Source organism: Neodiprion fabricii, chromosome 3 (genome assembly GCF_021155785.1).
Source record: "Neodiprion fabricii isolate iyNeoFabr1 chromosome 3, iyNeoFabr1.1, whole genome shotgun sequence".
NCBI lineage: Eukaryota > Metazoa > Arthropoda > Insecta > Hymenoptera > Diprionidae > Neodiprion > Neodiprion fabricii.
In genome coordinates, this window is record NC_060241.1 from 31629408 (window position 1) to 31648510 (window position 19103).

Sequence of the window (19103 nt, forward strand, 5' to 3'; positions counted from 1 at the left end):
CAAAACCAAAGTTTGGATGTTCGGATGTTCAGACAGTGACGTCACCCAAATTTTTTTTCTTTTGACGGCATCGATCTATTGTAATCGTCCACGACGAAAATCAGCTGAGTTCCTCAGTTTGGAAACAACCGCGCAGTAGAGTGGACGTATGAGAATCGCGCTCCGCAGATTTCGAATACCGGGTTCTCTACCTACTGGATCCTGCGTTTCCGGTCCGCTTCCTGGTACAACTCGAGTTCCAGGACAAGCGCTCCGTAGTTTCTATGCTCCAGGTCCGCTACCTGGTGAAACTCGACTACCAAGACAAGCGCTCCGTAGTTCTGGCTGTCCAGGTCCTTGACCTGGTGACTTTTGACCTTCAGGGCTAATTTTCCGTAGTTCTGGCTGTCCAGGTTCGTGACCTGGTAACTATTGACCAAGCGCTGCGTAGTTTCTGTGCTCCAGGTCCGCTTCCTGGTGAATCTCGAGTTCCAGGTCAAGCGCTCCATGGTTCCTGCGCTCCAGGTCCGATACCTGGTGAAACTCGACTTCAAGGACAAGCGCTCCGTGATTTCTGCGATCTAGGTCCACTTCCTGGTAAAACTCGACTTCGGGGACAAGCGATCCGTGGTTCCTGCGCTCCAGGTCATTGACCTGGTGACTTTTGACCTTCCGAACTCATTTTCAACTTTTCAAGTTTGATTATTGAAAACGTCATGTTTTGTACTATCAAACCAATATGCATCCTTCAGATAACATTTGGAAACTGAAAAACAAAAGCGAACGACCAGGATGAACAAATTGCAATTCGTGAATAGTTGGCATAGTATACATAGGAACAAATGACAATAACGTTCAACTATAGCTAAAATTGCTATGCGTTGTGTTTTAAATCTGTTAGCACTTGGTTGATTGTTCTGTGGTATTTTTTGACGAAATTTATTGTCGTTCATTCATAATTTCAATCATAATAAACGGTCTATTATGGGAAATATACGTTGAAACTTCGAAGAGTATTTTTTACCACCGAACATTTACGCGATTCGTGTAATTCGATTTTACGTATTTTCGTCAACTCCATTGTTAAATAATCTCATTTCGAGTTATTATAACTGATTCTACGTCCATAAAGCAGCTAAAAGTGATTGTGAAACAGAGGTAGGTAATGATTTTGTGGTTATATTTGAGAATTGGCGAAATTTTTTTGTTCAAAATTGCATATACAATGAGGCTGTGAAGCCCTTTTTCGTATTTGAGATACGTGGACTTCGATATTTGGATATATGCACGTCAACGTCGAAATCCACCAGGGCACCCCCTTAAGGGGTTACATCCGGTCATAGCGTCGAAGCACTAGCATAACTTTCACAATTTGTGGAAATTCGACATCGGCTTTGCGCGAAAATATTCTTAAAAGATTGAGCTATGATGGTATGCAAGTAGAAACCATCTGAACTCCACGGGTTCATATTTACGAATGAGAAAATCATGAGGCGAATAGAATAACTTCGCACACTGTCGTACATTACTCATTTATTCTTAAAATCGGAGTGCATTCGAACACAAAACGATTGATTGAACGCAACTTTTACGTGTCACAATACTTGAGCGGGGGTAAAGCAACTAAAATGACCGATTGATAGAAGAACCAAATTATTGAATTTTCAAAGACATGTAAATATAAAAAATCGAAAACATCGAAATGTCAAAACACAGATCTTCCCATTTTCACAGGAAAGACCAACGTGTTTTTTATTCATCGATTTTTGAATGATCAACAAAATTTACTGAATATTCCAACGGGTTCAACTGCTTGTGTCACGTTTTTCAAATTCTTCATATGGCCATTTCATCGACATAAATCAATACATGAATGAAGTAAGATTGAATCCCATTGTTTATCTTTGGTTTGGAACCAAATTCGCTACAATTTGCGTAAATCGTAACAATTTCACGTAGGTATTGGGGTATTGGCGTGAGGAGAAAAATGACACACGTATGTTTCGAATCGGTAAATGTCATTTATTGTGTAGGTACAATAATCACTAGCTACGTACCTTTTCCGTACGATGGATAATTGAATGAATAAATATAAAATAATGCAATTTTTGCCGTGTTTAACTGCATTACACTCGAAATAGCAGAAAAGAATGAATATCGAATTGAACAACATGATCGAAAGAATAATTACAGAATCTTTACAAATGTTCAAGTCATTGTAGCCTCGTGATTTTATGCATATAATCACAGAGTCTTCAACAGTATAATCAGCGTGGTGGTGCCATGCTTAAGATTGCGCGGCAATTGTAAGGATCAGTGAAATTGATCGACAACTTCACTCGAAAACTATTAATTCCAAACATTGTATGATCTGCTCGTAATGTAAGGTCGAAAATTTCGACATTGTCTATACAAAAATTTATCTAATATTACATTAATCAAGTTTTCTTTCGTTTATAATTTTGTACACATATCTATAATAATCAGCATCTTTGGTGAAAAATTAGGAAGCCTAAGTAGGTGTTATCTTATCTATTAGAATTTTTTCTTATTTTTCTCCATCGCACTTTTTGGTTGCGCCATTTCACAATATGTCTATGCTTTAGTATTATTTAGGAAAAATGTCGACTAGACAGACTTAATACAAGTTATTCGACAGTACACAAAAAAAAAAAAAAAGAGTTATGCGATTGATCAGTTGTGACCATAAAAATATGAATAAATGAGTTTTTAAGCCATTATGAAATCGCATAACTGAACATTTTCGTAAAATAATCTATGCTCGACTTTACATATAGTATGAATATATATGAAATTGCACTTCAAGTACATTAACTACATTGAAAAAAAGGTAGACAATTTTTTATCGCGTATTTACATCTTCATGATTTATGGAAGCGATAATAAGCGGAAGCTGGAAAAACAAATTCGGGCACGTAAGTGAATTTATTATATAAATAGAAAACCTACTGTTTGCACATCTTTGTTAATAAAAAATATATAATCAATCTTTTAATAGATCTGCTCACACTCGGTGTTATACATACGTGCAGCTTGATATCTCTATTTTATCATTTGGTAAACTAGTTGTAATTATAATCCGCTCCATTCATACAACAGAGAAATTACACATCTATATGCATTATTGTTCGTGCATTATTATTCGTTAATCACTAATAGTATCAATTCAGTAAAGCATACGAAATATAATTTATAAATATTGATCATCATTTTTACGTACAAAAATCAGCCAACGTGACTGTAGCGCATTCTTGCACTGAGAAAAAAAATTTATTAAGCCTAAAAATAATTTCTTTGACTTGATTCGATAAAATCAGATAATTTTGCGATTCAAGTTACCACCCCTCAGTTAAAACAATAGTATTTATGCATCAATTCGGATGATGTACATTTTCCAGTTATATGCATTTCGAGGAAATGAATATTTTTTCATCGGATTGAGCTAATACTCTTTATGCGTGAAGTTTGGTTGAATGAAGCAACTCAGTTTCATCTGTAAAAAATTATGTCTTCGATCATCGATTATGTTCATTCAAAAGTGCTAAATTATTAAAGGTAATAAACGGTGATTGGCGAAAATACTTGTGTAATTGCTAAATGATATATTTGGTTTAATGTGATAATCGTCAGACGAAATCAATAATTATTTGAATAGAAGAAATTTATACTGATTTTAGTAAACATCAGAACAATTTTTCATTTTCTATGATATTGCACTATAACTAGTAAGAAAAATTCCTTCTTTGATCAGCCGAACATGAGTTTCAGTCAACTCAAGAACAATGGGTTACATTATGCGATACCGCACATTTCATTCGAGTAACAGATGAACAGAATTAAATAGGCGTTTTATTGTTTTGAAGGAAAGTTGTGTCGTTAAAAATCGAAAATAAAGTCTTGAAGCCAACTTCGAAAGCTAGTGATTGTATGTTACACATATCCACAACAAACTGGTATCTGGCTTTACAAAATGTATATTATTTCTCTGGAAAAAAATCTTGGTCGTTTTGATACTCTTCTGATTTTTCGATACATGTGTTTCGTGTTAATTAACCATAATGATAATTCATTCAAAGTAACTTCAAACATGTTTATACCTCAGCGGCCTTTGCAGTTGATAAATTTGGATTCGTGTGATTTTAGTAACCACATATAACGTAATATATTATTGGATTATTCAATTTAAATAGCAAGTTCGTCGTTGTAATTTAAGTTTGGTTTATAGAATTAAATACGCATTGACTAAAAAATTTTCTACGTTTTCACAATGAGGCATAGATCTCTTTGCTGAGGATATCATACTAATAAACCAACGTATTCAATACTCTGACTAAACGAGTATTAAAAAATTACTCAAATTTTTCTATCATAAACTTGAATACAAAGTTGTTTGACGCAAAAATAAATAAGGTGTCACTATAAATAATTGTTTGCTCAGGACGACAGAAAACAATCTTCTTCGACAACTTTTTTCTCATTGTCAGTGTACTAATCACTTTGTGTCTTATTTGTTCGTTTTCTTTTTTTTTTTGTTTCTTTTTCGTTTTTTCTCAAGTTCGTATTGGGTAACATATGAAGAAGCTGTAGTACGTTTTTGAGACAAAAATCTTTTACGTCAATATATCGACCCAGCATTAGTACTTGAAAAAATTGCTCGAATTACGTGTCAAAAATGCACCACTTATTTTTATACTACATTAAGTTACAGCACAAGAAAATCTAAAGAATAGTAAGTATATCGACCCAATCACAGTGTAAGTAAGCTTTTGAGAATTTAATAAAAGAAGCAAAGCATATTAGTCATATATGTACGATTTGAATATACAAGGAAACTCAAATCATCAATATCATAAATTGGTACACCTCCTTAGTTTCAAATGAAAAAGAACAAAAAATATAATAATACTTGTATTACTTTCAAAAATCATTTTGCCTCGATACTTTGGTATAGATTATTTTAAATGAATAGAACTTCAAACGGCTAGAATGCCGAGTGATTTTTTCATGTTGGAAGTTTCAGGCAACGAGAGAGCCCACTTTCTCAACCCCGTGAGCAAGACAGAACTCGTAACTAAAATAGCTCCTCCGACCGAATATCTATTCGGTATTTCGTTAAAAAATAGCACCTGCCAGAAGAATGCAAATACTATGTCTGCCGATCTTGCAATCGCTACAGGCCCTGCCTGTTCCATTTGTAAAGCTAAGGTTAATAAGATTTGTCCGCCGAAGCTGAATAAGGCTAATGCAACCACTAGTAGCCTGTCTGTCCCGCAGCGTGGCAAACATAGCGCGCCTATTGCCCAAGTAACAACGATCGTTTGAATCAGTGCGAATGAGCCAAAGTTTGTCATAATCACTGAAAAATGAAGCCCCTTCAATGCGCGCAACAGTACATAGGCATTCGCGCCAAATAATGTGGCTGAAAAGGCGGCGACAGCGCCCCAAAGTTCAGCATTTTCAGTTTCTACGTGATTATCCGTCAGAGATTCGACAGTGTGTCCAAAAATTAGCGGAGGTCGCGTTATCAGGACAACGCCAATTAAAGTTAGGCAAATTGTTATAACATTAAATATGCCGCAAGGCTCTTTCAAAAAAATTCTGGCAGATATAGCTACAAATACTGGAACAGAAAATACGATGACGGAAGCATCTGCTAAAGGCATGTGTCGAAAAGCATAAAAACTTAGCATAAGTCCCGTTGTCCCGACAAAACTTCTCAGCAGCAACATTATCCTACGACCTTTTGGAAAAGGATGCTCCCCTTTATATATTACAATAGGTATTGCTGGTAGCAGCACACCTACAAATCTGAACGCTGCTAGTTCCATTGGATTCACGTCCACAAGGCCCTTTACTATCACGCTGCATAGTGAGAAGAATAACGACGACAGCGCCGCCAACATCAAGCCAAGGTATGGACAAGACCGGCATCTGGAGACTGAAAAGTTTCTCCGACGATTCGTAGTCTCGCAGTCGCTGTCGCCGTCTACCAAATGTTGAAGCTCCAAGTGTTCAGTCATTCCTGTTGCAAAGTTAAAACAGCCCTTAGTTATCGAAATTAATTAATTCCAATTTTTCAGGTATTGGAGCACCAATCAATGACTGAAACGGAAAATGGGAGCAAAATGATCTGAAATTCATAGCACATCAAAACCGAAATCAACTGATAAATGGGAAGTCTGGCTGCAAACTTTCCGTAAGATTTTCCCTGAGTCTGAATAAATTGAAACTGTAAATGAAATCAAATATTGAATAGTATCGAAACTGTTCAAAATTTTTATCTAGACAGGGTCCGTTAGTCACAAGTTTTTTCCAACAAACAATGAAGGAAATTCATGATAAAATTTCAAAATAAAACAAATACTGTTGTTATAAAAGTGTCGAGACAGCAAAAATCTATAACACATTGTTTTCTTTTATTCTGAATGGATCTGTGATCTGCACAAATCATGTTATCTAGCATGATATAGATTAAAGTTTTATTATGAAGTACACTCTCGACTACGTGCTCATGATGGCATATTCATTAACAGTTGATAGTGGATAGCCAATCTAACAAGCTTATATAACATTACTCGGGATCAAAATCACTTGAATTATCAAATCACTTGAAAATACTGTACCTAATATTATGGAATACGGCAAATATTGACATATAAGTAGAAATGAAAATCTTAACTATTTTCGGAGATTGTGTCATTGAGCGGAAATACATTTTAACTATGAAAATAAATTTACAAATATCTTCCAAAGCACCAAGGTTTATATTTATTCACTTTGCTTATCTACACCGTTACTCACGTACGTATCAAATTGAACATTCTCAATCACCTATGAGTGCACATTTCAAAATATGTCAACATTATCACGTAGTACTCAAATTTCGGTTGCTAAACGATGTTTATCGGTTTTTTTTCCTTTGTTTCCTCAATTTTTTCGTCAAAAGATTGCACGAAAGTTTGGATAGCGAATTGCAACAATATTACGAACATTATTGTTGTTTGTTAAATGGAAGAACACAAACCGAATGAAACTACCTTACTTTGCTGACAGCAAAGTTGAATGAGATAACCTAGTAAGTAATTATCAAATGTTCGCTTTCTCTAAGAAAAACAAACGGTTTGAATGATATCATTGCAACAAAACGCTGCAAATATTGACACTAAAAATAGATATTATTAAACCGTCACGGGGATAGAATGCTACGAATAGAATATTGATCCAAACTTACCGGTTATTAAGAAAAGAAGAAGGTATTCGATGATGTCCGAAGTCTACGAACGGACGAAGTTGAAAAATACGAATTGTTCACCGATAAATTAGCACCGCTTTCCCAGGGAGATATTGCGAAGAAGTTAATCATCGCATGGTTATATCGAGCTATCGATCAGCTGAATATCCAAAAATGCTGTTTGCTGGACGCCATTTTTAAAGCTTTCGCTGATTTCGCCACTGAACACGGTCTTATAGACAGGTCTGGGAACTCCAAGCCCCTTCCTATATAACGCAGCTTGACCGTCTTGCACTCCGTCTTGAAGCCTGTGTTTTTCGATTTGTGCACCAAAGACCAGAGCGCTGCAATCTCCGAGGGCGGTGTGTGCGTACTAAGTAGGCCTCTCCCTCACTAGCACTAGCGGCGAAAATTCACAACATCAGCTTCATTTTCGAGCACGGTTTTACAGCCGGAGTGGCCAGACCTGTCTGTAAGTCCGTGCCACTGAACTACAGGTTTTGCCCTGGATGTAATATTTGGGAGGAGACATGTGTCCGCGTTACAAAAGTGGACCACACTCTGATAGGAAGTTTGTTGTTCCAATAGCGCTACCTGGAGCGCTGGTTTTGTACGTTGCACTGCGCCTGATGGCTGGCAACACGAAATAAATCATCAGATCCCTACAGACGTAAAATGTTAATGCCTTTACGGGTAAGAAAGCCCAGGATTTCCCAAATGCAAAGTACAAAGCACAGATTTATAGAGCGACCGAATTGAGAATAGTTTGAACACCAGTGTGGAAAACCTTGAAAAGATATCACATAATCACTCTCGGACAACCGGCAAGGGTGACTGCCTTTTGAACTGTCAAAAATAGTCGTCTGATTTCCCGCAACTTTCCACTCACGCGTGCTAAATCGTCTAAACAATTGAAAGTGTTCCGGTCGCGTTCTGCTTTTTTTCGATATCAGAGTATTTTTTGTCCAGTATGAAGTTTGTACATAATATTTTGAGCAGAAATTTTCGTAATTCACTACTAGAAGTATCATCAAAAATTATCGTCCTTCCAAATGCCTCATACATCAGGTCCGCAATAGAGTTACGTAAATGAAAATATCCCCTAACCTATAAAATAGATTTTGTGGTTATCTTTACCGATTTACCAAAAATGAACTCAGAATCATTCGGTACCACGTGAAAATCTGCTGCAGCTCGTTATGATTTCCGGCTCAAATCGGCATTGATCCGTTTATAATTTTTTTAAAATAGACCTGTACGCACCGATGTTTATGTATGAACAGTAGCTAACCTTGTGCTGAAATATTTTCAATTCGTTTCAGGCTCTCGGAGGTTGGAAAATTAGAAACACCTAAACTGCAAGGGAAATATGAAACGGGACAACTCATTTTTCATCGAGTATTCGGGTACCGTGGTGTAGTTTTGTTTCCTTGGCTCGCGCGAGTTTACGACAGGGATGTGCCTAGCAAGAAAGAAGGGTAACGACAATCCCTGTTTCCGTTGTTAAGAAAATCATATTATGCAATTGCAGTTCAAACATTATCATAATGATGCATTTTCAGAACAACTTGTTATTTCACAACTTCAGAATTGTCTGAAATTTAGTAAACCATCGTACAGCATTAACGAAGTTCTATTTTCCAAATTCAACTACTTGGAGATACAAAACATTGACTTTAATTTTGAAGGTTCGTTAATTCTCAATTTCAGCCTCATTTCTTACTTTTATTGCAGATCTGATGATGGAAAGTTTACCAGTGTGAGCAAAGAAGTTAAAGGGAGAATGCATACTTTCTATCAAGTCCTAATCGACCAGAGGGATTGTCCTTACATCGTAAGTCGCTAACTCAAATTATTTCTCTTTTAAACTGCTTTTGAAATTGAATAATCTAACATGTGACACAATCTATTTCTCCAAGAGAGCACAAACAGAGGCGGTCACATTTTTGGGAAATCACGAAAGTAGTCGTAGTCTGTACGCAATTCCTGGGTTGGACTATGTTGCCCATGAAGATATATTGCCATACTCTACAAACGAGAAAGCAGCATTGCAGCACGAGTTGTTTGACAAATTTTTAGTCTACCACCAAGATAGAGACCCTCCATTTATAGCACAGGAGACACTAAGGGCATGGCAGAAGAAGAATCATCCCTGGTTAGAGTTATCCGACGTTCACAAAGAGACCACAGAAAATATCAGAGTCACAGTAATACCCTTTTATATGGGATGCAGAGAGAGCCAAACAACCGCTGTATATTGGGTAAGTGATAACTAATACTGTAAAAATTGGAAAGTTCGATAGCTGCAGTTGATTACCGTAGATAGAAAAAGATCCCAAAGCATCAAAAAAAAGTTTGACAAACTCAGTAGAATTTTATCTGGTTCCATAGTCATAGGATCCATTTTTACTTCCGTCTCAGCTGTACTGAGATACTGAACTTTGATAATCAGACCAAGTAAGAAAATTTTTGAAATAAAAATTGAATGATCGTATTTATCATGCAACAAAATGCTTACTCTGGTTGATTCAGTGGCGATATTGTATTCGCTTGGAAAATTTGGGGGACATGAGCGTGCAACTTCGAGAACGACATTGGAGAATATTCAGTTTGTCAGGAACTCTAGAAACTGTGAGAGGGAGAGGAGTTGTGGGTCAAGAACCGGTCTTGTCAAAAACCTTACCAGCTTTCCAGTACAGCAGTCATGTTAGTTTGCAGGCTCCCAGTGGCCACATGTGGTAAGTCGACGACACGTGTGAATATATGTATCTTATTCCTGACCGTTGCAAGTATGTCTGAATGATATTCTATACTTTCATACTATCGAAAAATTTTCTATGACATTTTATTTCCCACATTTTTCGAACCTAAGGTCGTAATTTTTTCGATATTCCAATTTAGGGGTACGTTTAGAATGGAACGGGAAGACGGTTACGCGTTTGATTGCCGAATACCTCCGTTCTCTTTAGAATCTAAGAGTGAAGAACCACCAACTCCGAATGCTGACTCGTAAGCAACAACGGTTACCCATACTAGGTATATGACTTTAAGAAAAAAATCGAACTCGAAAATAAATGTTGATGTTTGCTGCTTAGAGCATGACAAATTCCGCATAATGGCTCCCATATTGGGTAGTTAATTGAAGTTCTGTGAATCACACCCCCCTGTGAATATTATTTGTATATATTATTGTATTTAAGAGATGAAAAATGAATCAATATTCTTTATTCTTAACCAGTGATTGAAGATTGAGAAAAAACTAACACGAAGCTCATAACTCAAATCATGCATCACAAAATTTTGTCCACAATACCCACCAATACGACACACTGTCTAACAATTCAGTATGAATACAACAATATTCGTAAAAACTAAATTTTTTAAATCTCATTTTTAGTGGCATAACAATTGTAACATGTCATCAGTACTGGTATCTCAATAAAATTAATAAGACTTGAGTCATTGATCTGGATTAAATGTATACAAATTACCTATCATCGTTCATTATGAAAGGATTTCAACCTCATCAGTCAACTGAAGTTGATGAAAGATTATATTAGGGTGACGCAGTTTCGACTGAAACTTTTTCTACTTTTTATGTCTAATTTGTTGTCTGCGCATCACAGCCGTTTGAAATTGACCAATCCGGTAGCATCCGATGACTCAGAACTCAACTGGCGGATCGTCATACGCTCGGGAGCTGTTCTGAATTGGTTCTAGCGCTCAAATACTACCGGATTGGCCAATTGCAAACTGTTGTAATTCACAGATTTTCATGAGAAATACATTGGTAGCATATGGAGCAATATCCTGAGACATCCTGCTACCTGTACTGTACCATCAGTCAATGATGAGTGTAATTAGTACATTTTCGTAGTACATTAAATCTGTACGTTTGAAATTTGCGCGTCGTGTGACAGTCGCGTTCCTTCTGAAACCAAGGTCTCTACATAGGTATATATATCCTAGAATAGACGATTACAATGATTTAGATTTATAATTTTCGCTTTCCTCTGCAATCTCTGTTAATACCAGTAGTAGAAATCATTAAAATTTATTCCGACCAAAGAATGAGGTCAAAGGCCACGCATACTTTACACTGATATGATACTTTACCTCAACTCGGCGAAACCATCGATAGAATCTCGATCTAGTTCCTCGCCCGGTCACCAGAGGCGGTAGTCTCATCTCGCGCCGCGTCGCCATCGCCTTTCAACAATCAGCTGGACTATACGATACTCCGGCGCGTTTCGTTTTAGCTGCCACTGTTTCTCGGGCGTCGAAGAAATCAACTCATAATTGCTGAACGATGGTTGCCTGTAAGTAAACCTCTACCTCAACTCGAAAATATATTATTTAACCTAGATACTTTCGTACGCGTACAGTTTTTCCACTAAATTCATTTAGCCAACAATCTGATACAAACTGCATTTGTATTCAAACTTCTTGTAACAATAGCGGTACTTGTAGTTACGAGGGATTTCATATCGCTATACTGTAAGAGGCGACAACACGAGTGGGTGGTTTTTTTTTTTTTTTTTTGCTGAGTCATTTTACAGGCAATGTTCTATGAAATTCCCCGTGAAAAAATCTCAATTGAACACCATAAAATACTTTGAAACAGACCCAGACGTTTATTTGCGACTCGTATCTCATCAAACGTTGTAAATGCAATTTTAATAGAGGTTAGTATATGACGTAGCTAAATAGGTCAACTCTGGGCTCAGCTGGAGAGCTGTCAGTTTGACCAATCGGGCGGTATGAGGGAAGAATTGAGGCGGACGGGTCGGGGCGGGGTGGGAACAAAGTGTTTTGACAGCTGCCCGAACTTTCGACGCAGAGGACACGCTCCTATCTTGCTGATGTCATTCCTCAAATTCATAATATTATTCGACTTATCGTTGGATGTACCCGCGATACTCTTGACGATTCGTTTACTCTGTTATACCAAATATTTCTACTTCGTTGCACCTAATATAGCCCGCTTTTTATTTATACATATGGATCAAAATGTATGCTATCTTTTGTTTTCTCTACTGCCATTGCTTATAAAGACAAAACTCTTTCCTTCGATACTGTTATTGAGAATTTTCTTTTCGCAACAACAGGGCAAGCGCAAGGGAGTGCCCTGGTCGACCTCAACTTTGACGCATATATCTCTAAATTTTTATGTCCACGTATCGCAAATGTGAAAAAAGGCTTAAACGCGCGATTTTGTATGCAATTCTGACCATAAACACTCCAATACATTGCCATCTGTTGCAGAAATGAAGAAACGGCATAATATTAGTCAATTAATAGAATGCTGACACAGCGAAACACTAAACATGAATCACTGTTTTGCAACTATTGAGTCAGCAATGAAGTTAAATTTTCGAAATATCAATTTTGCTTTTACTTTATTACAGTTCACTGAATTTGGGGCAATCCCGAAGTCGCGTAGTAACGATTTTTATTGAAAATGCTTTCCAAAGTTAACATCGCAAATTTAAACCTTATAAAACTACTCAATCATCGGTAACTGAATACAGTACCTCTTTGTATGCATTGACTGAAATGAATCAAGGTCTGCCTACATTCATAGTATGGTTTTCTATTAGAAATGTGCCAGAGCAGCTGTGGTGATCAGTAAAAATACATAAGAGAAAGTGGCTTCGCCTTTAAACATACTTGTTCAGTTTGTATATCAATATACATACGCTTGTATCATTTCACCCTGCATTAATATTAACTAAATTGATATATTTATAAATTAATTGCGTATCACGATAACTGACTTGAGTACCTCTACAATGTTTCCAATTATATTTAGTTGGTAAGCCATATCGCGAACCAAAAAATTAAACTAATCAAATTCCCCAGCCACACCTTGGAAACGAGCTCAGTTGGTCAATCTGTACAATTATTCGTAACTTGAATCGCATTTAATAACAAGCTTGCAGTTAGTATGATGCAGCTTATATCCATCTATGTGAAATGCACAGCAATAGGATAAACAGTTTTCTACAAGTATAATCACGTTCTTTCAATTTAAGCAAGTGACTTTGGGTTTGATGATAATAGAGGATTTGGAACTATGAACAGATACATGTTGATCTCATGTTTAATCTTATTGAGCTCAAGTAATCAAGTACCATCTTCTTCAAGCAGCAAGGGCTCTCACTCCGGACATAATCAACGAACTGCGCAACAAGTTTTACGAGAATGAGAAAAATGTTTTGGCTCAAAACGTATGCACCAAAATCGATCCTCTCGAGGCATGCATGTCTCGTAAGTACATCGAAGAGGCTCAACATGTCTTCAACCACAAAGTCGAGTTGGAAGGAAAGCCGATTACAAATCAGAAGAACTCTGGACGTTGCTGGATTTTTGCCACTCTGAATGTTATGCGAATTCCGTTTATGCAACAGCACAACTTGGAGGAATTTGAATTTAGTCAGGGATACTTATTTTTCTGGGATAAGGTACAGTTTGCAGAAAGTTTTAAGTTTTGTTTTAAAAATGGGGTCAACAATTTTAATCCAAACATTTCCCATTAAAAACGTTGTACCAAAGTAGTGAAAGCATTGGATGAAAGCTGTTGGTTAATGCATACAAGAATATAACTTAATTTCAGCTCGAACGATGCAATTACTTCCTACACAACATGGTGAAGGCAGCTAGGTCAGGAGAATCAGTGAATGGCCGGCTAGTGTCATGGCTTCTACACGACCCAACATGCGACGGTGGTCAATGGGACATGATTGTGAATCTCATAAACAGACACGGTCTTGTTCCAAAGAAGCTGTTTCCAGAATCATTTAGCTGTGAGTCTACCATGCGTATGAACAGCCTACTGAAAAGTAAGCTCAGAGAATTTGGAAAAGCTTTGCGAGACATGATTGCTAGCGGAGCGTCAGATGCCGATTTAGAGAGTCAGATCATTGAGCAAATGACAGTGATATATAGAATCATTGGTATCTGTCTAGGTATTCCCTCAGAGAAATTTACGTGGGAATACTACGACAAGACAAAAAATTACAATTGCATTGGACCGATAACACCGGTTGAGTTTTATGAAAAATATGTCAAGCCAAGCTTCAATGTCGACGACAAAGTCTGCTTAGTAACTGATCCCCGGCCAACAAATCCATATGGCAAACTCTACACGGTTGATTACTTGGGAAATGTTGTCGGTGGACGATCAACAATATACAACAATCAACCTGTCGAGTTACTGATGAACCTCTGCGCCGAAAGTATAAAGCAGAACGAACCAGTATGGTTTGGCTGTGAGGTCAGCAAACGGTTTGCTATGAAACAAGGCATTCAAGATCTGGAGGCGCACGATTTCAAACTAGTATTTGGGACAGATGTTCAAATTGGTCTAACCAAGGCGGACAGATTACTATACGGAGATTCTATGATGACTCACGCGATGGCATTTACTGCAGTCTCTACCGATGTAAGTCTCTATTCGTTTCGTCAATTTCTGCAGTCAGTTGTTAAAATGGGTCTCGCCAAAGCACTCCCTATTTGTTCATTCCTTACTGTTTATTTAACACATGCCACGAGGAGATAAAAATTGTCACTTATCTCAGTGGTTATTTTTATTCTGGTACACTGCGACATGAAATAGTAACATGATTCCGAGTTATGCAGAATAGCCAACGTTTACCATGTAGATGGCTTTTAAACCTAATTTTATTTATAACTGCAATGTATATGCACTATGCATATGATGAAGCATATTATTTGCATAGTGTCATTATAAGAAAATTGATTTATATTATTTCGTATCACATTGTGCTGCAACAACCTTTCAACCAATTCGATCCCTTTACCTGCAATCTCATACTATTTTTTATTATGAGTTCCAAATTTTTCAACTGTAACGTGTTACTATCACCGTTGTCATTATGTTCGAAGATATCTGCAAAGTCGATAATTGTATCAACTTTGCTGAAAACACGATCGTCATGTAAATCAGTTTATTATTATTTCAGGCAAACGGAAAGATCAAGAAATTCCGAGTTGAAAATTCGTGGGGAGATGAACGTGGTGAGAAAGGTTATCACGTGTTATCTGCGGACTGGTTTTCAGAATTTGTGTTTGAAGTAGTTGTGGATAAAAAATATGTGCCCGATGACGTTATGGCTGTGTTTCAACAAGAGCCCACTGTTCTACCGGCATGGGATCCTATGGGGACTCTTGCACAATGATAAGCGCTTTTCAACAAGTACCAGAAACAATTTATTCTTATAGATGAGATAAAGTTCAATATTAGGGCTGTTCTGGAGTCGATTTCAACACACATTCACACACATAAAATAATATCCCAGTATCTCAGTATAGTACATATATTGTAAAGCTTCAAACTAATTTTAATCCTAAGAATACTTTTTCTCTTTCAGAAGATTGGTAAAAACTTGCATATGCTGTAAGCACTTAGCTCGTGTTTTCACCACGTGCTTTCAACTCATCGCTCGCATATTAAAATCACTGAACACCTATTACTCTTTCAGTATCTCCTTGATAGGGCAGAATTTTTATGTATAATCTGACATCGACTCCATCCCTGCATGAGGGACAGACACTCCTTTACTAGCAAAAAATTTCACGTTTGATTACAAATCTGGAGTGATCAAAAAGCGTAAATAAACCCTGGCAAATACTTTTTATATTTAAATTGCGTAACAGTACTAGACAATAGGTGGCAAAAATATCAACTTGAAAAAATCTAGACGTACTTTATAATTTAGACGCTCACATTTCATGAAAGGTGCAAATAATTTTCTAAGAGATCAGATTTTACTGCCTCCTACCTTCTGCTCTATTCATGTGGAACATGAATCGAATTTTCTGCTGGTCCAAGTCTTTATGTCCCTTGATAAGTGCATAAATGAACTGCACGTGATGGTGTCATCAAGAGTAATGTCTCAGCAAGTCAATTTTTTATAACAATTGCTCACCGTTTGTTCTTAGAGATTTAAGAAAACATGTATAAAATATGAAACAAATATACGTAGCCATTTGTGTACACCTTTGGTGAGTAGCTAGGCTTGTTAAGTGAAGTCATGTTGCTAGTCATTGACCAAAGATAGATTGTCAAAGTATGCCCAATATTGAAACCGCGACCGATTGCACACAAAATTACCAAAAATAATCACATCTAATCATAACTACATTGTTTCTGTTTGACCAATTGATGGATTATGTTGATGAATTCGTGGACAGATATTTGTCAAATCAATTAAACCTTTCTTGCGCTACTATATTTTATGTGTATGCAACATGGGATTAGGTGAAACTGAACAAAAATTCAAATACACTGGCACGAACCAAATAATATAATATGTACTATGATAAAACATTATTTACGCTATAACAAGAATATTTCAAATAGATGAAGGAACATTATAAATCTTTTTCTTTTATAAGAAAATTAACCTACATTAGAATCAGAACTACACAGCAAAATATGATTTCCGAAATTTAATGTACGATTCGAATTTCAGCAGTAATTGTCAATTGGGGAATTATAGGATTTCTAAAAGACAGACACAAGTTAGTAATTTAATAATAAGAACGAATAAAAAAATCTACCAAACCTTATGTACATACATCATCTAACAATAAGTGTTGTGTTGTGTTTATTAATTATAATGAATCAGTTTGTAAAATTATTTTTTCCCCCAATAAACTCTCCATCAGTCATATAATATCTTGAATGAAAAGTACAGAAACAATTTTAAGTAGGTATCCCAAAAATATGACTGAATATCTACTCATTTCAGATCTCTGTATGGTAACGATGATGAAATGAAAAAAATACGCGACTTGATTTCCGACTTGCAAATTATGGGTTCATCCAACTTTTTCAGTATCAGAGCTCACAAGGATAATTGAAAAACTGACTGAAATGATAATTAAAATCTGCCTGTTATTTTTCATGAGTAGTTTATTTACAAATATACAAAGTTAATGGTTGGAACCAAAGTCCAACATCTACCAACGTGTGCTAAGGTTTTCTTAATTGTCGTTTAACTTTATAAGTATATTGAAGTTTCGCCCAGACTCCTTTGCACATGTTTTGTAAACGTATGTCTTTTTTATCTATACTCAATCGATAAGTTTCTCGAACTATGTTCTTTGAAACCCTGAGATATCCACGTTGCAACAAACTCAATGCAGCCCACAATTTGCATCTGGCTACTAATAGCGCATCTCCTAAACGCAGCGCCAACTGCAGTTGCCTAACAGATATTTTTCCAGCCATCTCAGCCTGAAAATTGTATATAATATCAAATATAGGTGGTAAATAAGAAACATCAAATTAGTACAAAAAATTGGGTCTGACTCTCTTATGCCAAGGACATATGTACATACATACAATCTAATTTGCTGATACAAAATTTTGAAAATTTACAAAATTTTAAGTTTTCGATGTAATATTTATGGATTGTGGTAGATTTAAGGTGAATCCTTGCACAGGCCTCGCCCATCATCATACATTAAAATCTAACTTCATCTTACACAATGTTCAAATGTTTCTCCTAGTGCAGAAAATCCTCCTCCAAGAGTCGACAACCAGGACATAGCATGGTCAAGTTCTCTTCGTTCCAAGGCCATTTGGGTAATTCTTTCATTCCTAAATTTAATTCAATTACTATGGTTAAACTCGTTGTAAATTTATTAGGAGGCATTTGCAAATACTTGCCATTTGTAGTCAAGATATTGTACTTTAGGCATCCGTAGTTTAATATAAATAACGAAGAGTGAATTTTCATGTACTTTAGATTTGTAGTATTCTCGCCACATATTCAGTGACGATTGACGATAATAACTTGATCTTTTCATTGTGTAAGCATACTTTGATACTAGATATGAATTTAAACCACGTCGATTCAGTTTAAAACATACATATTTCAATTCGTTCTTTGCGCTGTCTGGCCTTGCATAATCTTTGCTACAACTGCTAATATGACTCGGAGCAACGATTAAATTGTCAAAAATATTATTATTCGCATAAACAATTATACGAATTTCCGAAATTTCCATTTTCAAACACTGGCCTATAAAATTAGTACGATTGAAATAATTTATCGTCAAGTACGCAGGAGTTGAAGTTTTTTTTTTTTTTTATATTCGGAACGAATGTATTGAGCAGCAAGTATTGCAGGTTAAGTACCAAGTGGAATGTAAAGAGTGAAGAAAAAATAACCGCCTCAATAGTGATTTGAGATGTAAGGTGACGATTATTGGTAATGTCAAACAAAACCAAACCGACACTAGTTACGTTAGATTTTCGGACGTGATTTATATTCCACGAACAATAAAGAATGGAATGACAGGTTATGTAGGGTTCGTGGGGTTCGTGTACGGAACTAGTGTCCCGAAAAACATTCACATCGTAACGTAGAGAAAAGTCCGAGCAGACGAATAATTCGTTAATGAGATACCGATGCGAATCGACAGATATGAATGACACGGCAAACCGTACCTAGTATCGCCAATGGTCATTGCATTTGCCGCAGGCGACGGCAAAAACCGAAATCGAAGGCATGTCGAAGCCGAAGCTTAGAGCATATATCTAAGAGCCGAAGTCGCGAAGCGAGGCGACACGCGGCCGAATGGCGCGTGACAGAACTATAAAAAGGGGGGGGGAGCCAATCGGAGGCCGCCGAAGGCGACACGCCTCCGGTATCAGCCAATGGGAGACGCTCGGCAAACGGTTCGGTTCGAGGGATTAATCGGAGCAACGTGGGACAATTGAAATCTGTATTTCGCGAACGTTATAACACAAAACTATGAATAGTACGCCGTCTAAATCGGAAATGAGAATAATAAAATTATCGGACTCCAGACCCGGCCGCCCGGCGTACAATTCGAT

At 36.8% G+C, this 19103-nt stretch overlaps 4 protein-coding genes across 11 annotated transcripts; 2 read left to right on the forward strand and 2 right to left on the reverse strand.

Moving 5' to 3' along the window:
- Positions 1–3611: 3611 nt before the first annotated feature.
- On the reverse strand, positions 3612–7467 carry LOC124178505 (solute carrier family 35 member G1). Its single transcript, XM_046561916.1, has 2 exons — positions 7232–7467; positions 3612–6022 (listed from the first exon to the last, which is right to left on the reverse strand). The coding sequence occupies exon 2, from the start codon at positions 6018–6020 to the stop codon at positions 4974–4976; it is 1047 nt and encodes a 348-aa protein (XP_046417872.1). The 5' UTR covers positions 6021–6022; positions 7232–7467; the 3' UTR covers positions 3612–4973.
- A 602-nt stretch (positions 7468–8069) lies between these two features.
- LOC124178636 (polymerase delta-interacting protein 2) lies at positions 8070–10277 on the forward strand. 4 transcript variants are annotated; one of them, XM_046562131.1, is made up of 6 exons: positions 8071–8311; positions 8554–8709; positions 8966–9065; positions 9151–9492; positions 9764–9969; positions 10133–10277. In XM_046562131.1, the coding sequence occupies exons 1-6, from the start codon at positions 8202–8204 to the stop codon at positions 10242–10244; spliced, it is 1026 nt and encodes a 341-aa protein (XP_046418087.1). In that variant the 5' UTR covers positions 8071–8201; the 3' UTR covers positions 10245–10277. The 4 variants fall into 4 exon arrangements, with proteins under 4 accessions (XP_046418089.1, XP_046418090.1, XP_046418087.1 ...); XM_046562132.1 differs by having other exon boundaries at positions 8071–8299; XM_046562133.1 differs by lacking the exon at positions 8554–8709 and having other exon boundaries at positions 8070–8311.
- Positions 10278–11402: 1125 nt separating this feature from the next.
- Positions 11403–16932, forward strand: LOC124178634 (bleomycin hydrolase). 3 transcript variants are annotated; one of them, XM_046562129.1, is made up of 4 exons: positions 11403–11550; positions 13382–13695; positions 13848–14675; positions 15217–16932. In XM_046562129.1, the coding sequence occupies exons 1-4, from the start codon at positions 11541–11543 to the stop codon at positions 15430–15432; spliced, it is 1368 nt and encodes a 455-aa protein (XP_046418085.1). In that variant the 5' UTR covers positions 11403–11540; the 3' UTR covers positions 15433–16932. The 3 variants fall into 3 exon arrangements, with proteins under 3 accessions (XP_046418085.1, XP_046418084.1, XP_046418086.1); XM_046562128.1 differs by having other exon boundaries at positions 11428–11550; positions 13379–13695; XM_046562130.1 differs by lacking the exon at positions 11403–11550 and adding an exon at positions 12048–12243.
- On the reverse strand, positions 15626–19017 carry LOC124178637 (uncharacterized protein F58A4.6). 3 transcript variants are annotated; one of them, XM_046562137.1, is made up of 4 exons: positions 18786–19017; positions 18714–18751; positions 17747–17861; positions 15626–17495 (listed from the first exon to the last, which is right to left on the reverse strand). In XM_046562137.1, the coding sequence occupies exons 2-4, from the start codon at positions 18731–18733 to the stop codon at positions 17232–17234; spliced, it is 399 nt and encodes a 132-aa protein (XP_046418093.1). In that variant the 5' UTR covers positions 18734–18751; positions 18786–19017; the 3' UTR covers positions 15626–17231. The 3 variants fall into 3 exon arrangements, with proteins under 3 accessions (XP_046418093.1, XP_046418092.1, XP_046418094.1); XM_046562136.1 differs by lacking the exons at positions 18714–18751; positions 18786–19017 and adding an exon at positions 17931–18707; XM_046562138.1 differs by lacking the exons at positions 18714–18751; positions 18786–19017 and adding an exon at positions 18134–18255.
- Between the last annotated feature and the right edge of the window lie 86 nt (positions 19018–19103).

Bases quoted from the DNA above. Each gene is read 5' to 3' on its own strand.
- LOC124178505 (XM_046561916.1), bottom strand. From the start codon at position 6,020: ATGACTGAACACTTGGAGCTTCAACATTTGGTAGACGGCGACAGCGAC.
- LOC124178636 (XM_046562131.1), top strand. From the start codon at position 8,202: ATGAAGTTTGTACATAATATTTTGAGCAGAAATTTTCGTAATTCACTA. The intron at 8,710-8,965 runs GTAACGACAATC...CTTTTATTGCAG, and splicing joins GTGCCTAGCAAGAAAGAAGG to ATCTGATGATGGAAAGTTTA. The intron at 9,970-10,132 runs GTAAGTCGACGA...ATTCCAATTTAG, and splicing joins GCTCCCAGTGGCCACATGTG to GGGTACGTTTAGAATGGAAC.
- LOC124178634 (XM_046562128.1), top strand. The intron at 13,696-13,847 runs GTACAGTTTGCA...ACTTAATTTCAG, and splicing joins ACTTATTTTTCTGGGATAAG to CTCGAACGATGCAATTACTT. The intron at 14,676-15,216 runs GTAAGTCTCTAT...TTATTATTTCAG, and splicing joins TTACTGCAGTCTCTACCGAT to GCAAACGGAAAGATCAAGAA.
- LOC124178637 (XM_046562136.1), bottom strand. From the start codon at position 18,271: ATGGAAATTTCGGAAATTCGTATAATTGTTTATGCGAATAATAATATT. The intron at 17,862-17,930 runs GCAAGTATTTGC...AATTAAATTTAG, and splicing joins CAATATCTTGACTACAAATG to GAATGAAAGAATTACCCAAA. The intron at 17,496-17,746 runs GTAAGATGAAGT...TACAATTTTCAG, and splicing joins GAGAAACATTTGAACATTGT to GCTGAGATGGCTGGAAAAAT.